At 33.0% G+C, this 7,881-nt stretch overlaps 1 protein-coding gene across 1 annotated transcript; it reads left to right on the top strand.

The window, feature by feature from the left end:
- The first annotated feature begins 1,554 nt into the window (after positions 1-1,554).
- LOC138365599 (uncharacterized) lies at positions 1,555-5,327 on the top strand. The gene is made up of 2 exons (XM_069326076.1): positions 1,555-2,229; positions 5,010-5,327. Exons 1-2 carry the CDS (start codon positions 1,555-1,557, stop codon positions 5,325-5,327), a joined length of 993 nt encoding a protein of 330 aa, XP_069182177.1.
- The last annotated feature ends 2,554 nt before the right edge of the window (positions 5,328-7,881 follow it).

A 7,881-nucleotide genomic window follows, 5' to 3' on the forward strand; every position in this document is an offset into this window, starting at 1 on the left:
AACATCACACACATTGTCACGGCTACAATGATACCATACATAGTAGGAATGACGCTGTATTTATCTCGTTTGGGCAAACGTGTAAAATATTGTTTAGAAAGATATTGAACATCTCTATTATAATTGAGTTTTGATTTAGATATTTGTTTAGAAAAGACATCGCAGATATTTTCGGAATGAAATATTGGCATCGGTTCTGTGATTATAGAATATATATTTAAAAAAGGAAGAAAAAGGCCTCCGTAATCAATTAATTTAATTCGATGAATGTCATCATTGGATACAAATACATTTTGAGGATTAATATCGTAATAAGTACCTGATATATATTTGTCAGTAGTATTATATAAGACTAATTGAACATCAATAAGCTGTCTATGAACTGTAGTAAGTATTGTTGACGACAATACTGATCATTTTTCAATAAGTCGACTTTTTTCCTTAGTAGGATCCAATCGCGTGGGTTTAAGTATTCCATTTCGATAAAGTAGCCTATAGATTTAGATTTGAAAGGACATTTATACTCAATATTATACAAAGAATGAGGAACTTTAGTAGGTTGTGATGACTCTAGAAATTTACCTTGTGGACAGTGTATTACATTATAGGCAGTTTCGACCATAAACACACGATACATTTGAACAAAGAATGCCTTTCTGATATTTTCATCAAGACGTGCAATGTTTTCAATCTCCATTAAAAAATCCCTTTTCCGGCGAAAACTCTTTCGAGCCACAAATGTTTGTAGATACTTTTTTCCTCGTTTGTGCTTCTTCTTAGAAGATTTAAAAAGTTTGGAAGCCGTGTGTGGGTAAATATTTTGAAACACATGTATTTGATGCAGTAATCTAGGATCAAGAAGTTCAATAGTAGGTACTTGAACAAGATCAACTTTACCATAGGCACCTTTCCCTAAATAACGTTTGTGGGTATTAAATGTAAAACGAATATGATTAGATATTCTATTATTTAGTGTTTCACATTCATCAGGATTAGTCAATTTGTTTTTCCCCTTAATGACTTCCATTTTTTAATTATTTATGATATAATCCCAACTTGAAAACGGATACCAAACCCAACCCTTATAAGTCTTATGAAATTTGATAGAAGGTATAAAAAAATAAAAACGTATATATATTAAATATATCATAACTATATATAATACAACAGTTTTTGTTTTTCATATATTATAATACAAACACGGTCATGACAAATACAACTGAAAATATTTGAAGTAATTCACAAACTATTGGACTGAAATGGAGGGATTTATCAAGAAAGGTAATCAAACACATCCTAATCTCTTAAAAATATATTCTTTGGCAACCAAATAGTTCTACTGTGCCATGTGAAATTTCGAACATATTCTTTAAATTACTTGATAAATCATTAAAAAAAAAATGGAGAGCAAAAGATTGTAAAGATATTTGTTAATTAAATAAATAAAAAAAATATGGAATACATTAATTTTTGTAGTATGTTAATTGTCTTTTATGACTAGGACAGGACAGGACAACTAATATTTAATGCATTATTATATATTAGAAGATAATTATGGACTGTAATGGTATAACCAATGTTTCTTTCTTCTTTGTAGATAACTTGGAGTTTATTAATGGAGACATTACTGACCCTGTATATAGAAGCCCCAATATAGCGCTTGTACAAATACTCAACTGTGTAGCTGTTAAATCTCATGGACTTTCCCAGATTCTTGCTGAGATATATCCATACTGTGGTTCTTATACACGACGCCGGGCAATAGGCACTCTAAACCGTGCTATGCTTGAAGATAGACCTCAACCAGGAAATATTGAGATTTGTCATCCTAACACTGTAACAAAGGGACCAGTAGTTGTAAATGTTTTTGGGCAGTTTTATATGGGGAAGGAGAAAAATCAAAACCTTTATACGAAAAGACGCATTCAGCAATTGCAGTCGTGTACTGTTGATGCTGGACCTAAAGGAAGAAATCCTAGACATTTAGAACCTTTCGATCATCAACTTTTATCTGGCCTTTTAAAAGATACATCCCCAAACAGGATTTATTGGTTTAATGAAGGTCTAAATAAATTAGCAATGCAAGTATCTAATGGAAAATACAGTTTGGTAATTTTTCCATCGTTAATTGGGTGTGGATTGGCTGGTGGAAACTGGGAAAGAGACTACTTGCCAGCAATTGTAAATTTTTCTAGACAGGTCTACCCCTTTGATGTCAGAGTTAAAATTGTAAACAATATTATGTCAAAGACATCATAACAATGAAAAGAACAGTTAAACCTCCTAATTTATATATATATATTTTTTCATAGGTCCCCCCTTTATGAAAAAAACAGGACAGTGTCATTAACATAAATAAGACCTCCTCCACCCTCCCTGGTCAATTGTTGTTGTGTGATGATTTAATCCTGACAACAGAATGACCCAGTCAGTGGGTTTAGATATGTTCCCTAAAACTTTATAAACTGATTGAGGTGAGAGAGACCACAGTTACTAATTGAAGAAATTTTATCTCTACCCTTCTACCACTACTACTACTACTACTTCCATCCTACTCTTATTTACCCTATCACTTTTCAGACATCTTTCTACACACCAAACCAAACAGAAGTGTTTTTTTTTTTTTTTTTTTTTTAGAATAGTTAACTATGGAATAAAGAGCTTTTTTCCCCTTCCTTACAACTCCATTTCTTCCCTTTTTTTTAAATTAATATTAATGTTATCTTTCATATTTCTTCTAGGTTTAATATGGAATTATCCCTGGGGAAATGTCAAAAGGGAAGATATTTAAAAAAATATATATACAAAATATCAAATTAAAAAAACTCAAGAGGTTGCCAACTTTTTTTGACTTGCAAGATTTCTCCTACAAGGTCAAGATTACAGCAGAATATCAAAGTGAGAAACATCATAGAAATTATGACAGAAGCAGAAAAGGCATCGTTAACTATTATATTTAATTGTTCACCAAATATCAGATCAATTGATACTGATATAAATATGTTTGAAAATGAACATGATTTTAGACAAGACGAGTGTTTTGAAACTAAGAATAATTCTACAGTCCTGGTTAAAATACCATTTTGAAAAAATATCAAACAAACCTGGTGTCCAACCGACTCTGGGGACCTGATAATAAGGACGTTGTCATTGATATATCAATTAAACACGGTTCCCTTAAAACTATCAAGAAAAATGTCATTCGTCATCAAATTGTATCTTGCCCCATTTGTTTAGATATGAATGGGTCAGGTGACATGGTTTTTATGTTTGATGATTATATGGTTGGATGCGGTCACAGTATTTGTCCTCAATGTATGTTTACATTATCCGCCAAAATTTTGTTGGGTAAAAAATCTACAGGGAAATTTGATTATAATAATTATGGCTGCCTTAGATATATGAATAATTCTTATGGGATGTACTCTTTTTTATCAAATATTATCTACAAAGATGAAATATTGTGTCCACTTTGTAAGCAAATAGTAAAAAGTGTGTTTGTGTTGAATATGCATCATCTAAAATGTAGCATTAGGGAATTTTCTCGTAAGTATGCCCAAATCTTATTTTGGGGTAATCAAACTGACAGGCTGTTTTTAGAAGCCGCAACAAGTTTTATAAATGGAGTGGAGCAATTGGCAGTCACTGATTTGTATATAGAAAGATATATTATGGAAAACAGTTGGATTTTTGACGAATATGTGACACCAGTTACCCTATACCTTAACTTTAATGAAACACTTTTAGAGATGAAACTGGTTTTTAAGAGTTTACAGCCATATTTATTAAAACTAGCCTCAAAAAATTCTAATGATCCATTAAATAGAAAATACTTATTATTCTTTAACCAACTTTGTCATAGAAAGGGGGGTGAACCAATCCTAAGACCAACATTCATTAAATAAAACAATTAAAAAAAAGTTTTTTTGTAAATAAATGTATATGTATGTGTTATTTGTACCTCTGTTTGGGTTTCAATTAGAGGGCATCAATTTCTCAAGGAAAATATGTAGATGTAAAAACTCTGGTTCGAAAAGTTAAAATGTCATCCTTACTACATTTCCATATCATATTTTTATTCATTTTATATATTTTTTTTCTTTTTTTTCTTTTTTTGGGATAATGATGATGATGATGATGCTGATGAGGAGGAGGAGGGTGTAATTATTTATTTCTTATGTTTTCTCATTTGAAACTGTGTTTGGTTGAAGCTGTAGCTGGTTAGATACATTATCCAAATCTGTATCTACAGTATTTTTTAATCCATCTGTGAGCGTGTTTTGACTCAAGGTTGTGCAGTGTGCTCGCAGAGTAAATCAGAATCCTAAAACAAAGAAAAAAAAGTGTCCTTTTTTGTAACGGCAGTCTCAGTGGTGTAGTGGTAAGACACTCGCCTGGCGTTCCGCGAGCGCTATGTCATGGGTTCGTATCCTGGCCGGGGAGGATTTACTGGGCGCAATTCCTTAACTGTAGCCTCTCTTTAACGCAACAGTAAAATGTGTACTTGGATGAAAAAACGATTCTTCGCGGCGGGGATCGTATTCCAGGGACCATAGGATTAAGGACTTGCCCGAAACGCTACGTGTACTAGTGGTTGTACAAGAATGTAACAACTCTTGTATATATCTCAAAAAAAAAAAAAAAAAAAAAGTAAGTGTATGAAACATATGACCATAATGAAGGTGAGACTGTTGGTTACCACCAGCTCCATCCAATATAATGACACTGAGATTTATAATGCCTTTATTTCGCTGTTAACCTCTGTGGAGTGCTGGTACGCCACCACCAGAGATGACCTGGTTATATTTGGCCAGGGTTCTCTTTCTCTCTTTTCGTTGGTTCGGGAAAATTTGATATAATTAATTGTAATCACTAATAATTTGAAATTTATAATTTAAAATTGATGTTTTGAAAATATAATGATGTTCAGCTCCAAAAAAAAAAAAAATAAAATAAATAAATAAATAGCATACACCTTAACCTTTTAAGTTAATGTGTGTTTTTTTCAGAAGATGGGTGAGAGGGAAAAAGGCAAGAAGATCTTTATGCAGAGGTGTGCACAGTGTCACACTGTTGAATTAAACGGCAAGCACAAAACTAGACCCAGTCTCAATGGCCTCTTCGGCCGCCAAACTGGTCAGGCTTCTGGCTATATTTACACTTATGCCAACAAGGCCAAGAGTATCACGTGGGACAAAGATAATCTGGATATCTACTTGACCAACCCCAAGAAATTTATTCCAGGCACAAAGATGGTGTTCGTTGGTCTTAAGAAGAAGAATGAGCGTGCAGACTTGATTGCTTACCTGGAAACCTCCACCAAGTAGAGCAAGCATTAACTTTTTTGTGGTCTCACCACTTTAAATCAATAAATCATCCTGCTATCAAAATTTACTAAAAAAAAAAGTAGGGCAGTAAAAATTACAAAAAGTTGCTCAAAGAGTGGAGGAGACAGCTGGTTGCCCAGAGTAGAGGGTAGCAGTGTCAGCTGAATTATATAAATATCAGTAGTCGCAGGCTACTCTCACATTTTACATCCACTGACGGCCAACCAACACACGCTTCGCTGCTCTTCCATCCAAAGAAAACTTGGTACGAGAAGCTCTCTTCAAGATGAACCTCAAGAAGGAGAAGAAGAAGAAGAAAAAGAACAAGAAGATACAAGAGGCATACCAGACGGAATAAGAGGGTCAAGTCATTTTTGATCGACTAATCACTCACCGACCCACTTTCTTTACTAAAACGGCAGTTTATAATACAGTTTGTGTTTACTCAATTAACTTATTATCCCAAAATTTCCTTGTTGACCTAACCAAGTAGGACAACATCATTGTTGCATACACTGTCAAGTAACTCACTATACATATTTTGCCTAATGGGCAGAGTGCACTACGTAATTATTACTTTTGTACTTCTTGTTAATTTATTTTTCCTAATTTGTGACAATAGTTGCTGAAAACTTGGTTCTCTTTGAATCTGTAGTTAATTTTTTTTCTCACTCATTGCACATAAAGGGTTTTTTTGCTTTAATGTACTCACAAATAGTTGATCAGCTAACATTTTTACCTCATTTTTTTCACACGATTCATGCTATAATTGGCCGTGTAATTGAAGAATATCATTATATACTAATTTATATTATTAATTCATGTATATTAATTTCATTTAACCATTCCAAGGTTATATATATAGAAATAGAAATTTAGTAGCCACATTCCTACTAACATTTGGAATATTCAGCTGCACAAAGCTTTTAAAACCATGGTATCCATATTTCCCTTTTAATCTTTTACATCTTCGATTACATCAAGTTCCCAAATAAAAAAATATTTAGACAAATCAGGTTCGTATGGTGTAGATATTACTTTAGAACCATGTATAATTAATTTAATACTATATAAAGAACGAATTGTAATTGTAAATGTTTATGCTATAAAAATATGGATGGGATCTACTCAAGAAGGATATCCTGCGGCATCCCAATTACAATTTATACTGCGAGTCGCAGTTAGGGAGGATGAAAATTATTGTTCTTGTATGTTTGTGGAAATCTTCTTTAACATTGACCAAAGAAGCAGCATGTTCTGTGAACATAGTTTTGAGTACCTCAGTCATTACTTAAAATTGCCTATCACGGGATATAGGTCCTACGCCAAAGATCCTTCCATATTTCTGATGATGATACAAGCTTCCAAACAGGACCGAGAAGCTCTGAGAGAGTTGATAATAGCAGACGGAATATCGATTCCATCGTCATTTTTTAAAGTTGATCAGGCTGCGGTGAAAAGGCTTATATCCCTCAAACAATATTTGAATCGGCATTATTATTTTAGGTACATGATGTTTAAAAATATACGTTGGGAATTAACCCGAGATGTGAGAGATTACGAAGCATGGTTGAAAAATAAAAAATGGCTTAACTACGTTAATCACAGGATGATTCAACATAAACCCTATTGTTTACATGATGAATATTTTGATGACGAGCCTCAATATATAATTTATAATAAATGGTCTACACATTATACATTTCGGGTTTTAAGTGATGGTGATAAAAAGTGTGATGATACATGGTGTATTACGCTACGAAACCTTGACCGAATTTATCATTTAAATTCGGCGAAGAGCGAATTAATTGCTCGAATAGTCACGAAAAACTTTGGATCATTTTATGTAGAAAAGGTAAAACGCGTACTTTTCATAACCCAAAATCCCCATCTCTTTATGCACCTCATTCAAACAGAAGAAAAGGAAGAAATCTGTCGTTTTATTATAGAAGACGAAGGTTTATCATCATCATCACCACCACCTTGTAAAAACACCTACAACACAAATAGTTTGCAGGCAATGTGTGTCAATCAATTTGTAAATTCCTTTTTGGATACTACTAGAATGGGATATTGGACCGTGGCCTGCTTACGTAGAGCAATATACACCAACCCTAATATTCCTCATTTTTTTAAACGCCAATTAATCAACGAAGTTCAACAGAATCTAATGATTAGATCTTGGGAAAGAGCAGTGGCAGATGAACCAACTACTGAACTTTTATTTAAAAATATTTTTTTAAGAACAGATTCAATGAAAAGCTATTTTACTGAATTGATTATGTTATAAAATATATTTGTTTATTATTCTTATAATAAATAAATCTAAAGTTGGGAGCAAATGCTAAAAGTATAAATAAAAAAACATTGATGAATCGTAATAATGCCCAACCAATTAATTCACATATTTCTTTACATTAGAAAGGGAACTTAAGTGACTGACTGAACTCTTGCCGATGGTAGATTTAACCAGTTCAGTTATCATTTTCTGCACTTCAGAGTTTCGTACTTCTTCCGTTAGTCACAAGGCAACATTTTGTAAATGACCCACACT

This window comes from Procambarus clarkii, chromosome 17 (genome assembly GCF_040958095.1).
Source record: "Procambarus clarkii isolate CNS0578487 chromosome 17, FALCON_Pclarkii_2.0, whole genome shotgun sequence".
Classification (NCBI taxonomy): Eukaryota; Metazoa; Arthropoda; class Malacostraca; order Decapoda; family Cambaridae; genus Procambarus; species Procambarus clarkii.

Coding starts and splice junctions, on each gene's coding strand:
- LOC138365599 (XM_069326076.1), top strand. CDS start 1,555: ATGGACTGTAATGGTATAACCAATGTTTCTTTCTTCTTTGTAGATAAC. Junction 2,230..5,009: donor TTGATGTCAGAGTTAAAATT/GTAAACAATATT, acceptor TGTTTTTTTCAG/AAGATGGGTGAGAGGGAAAA.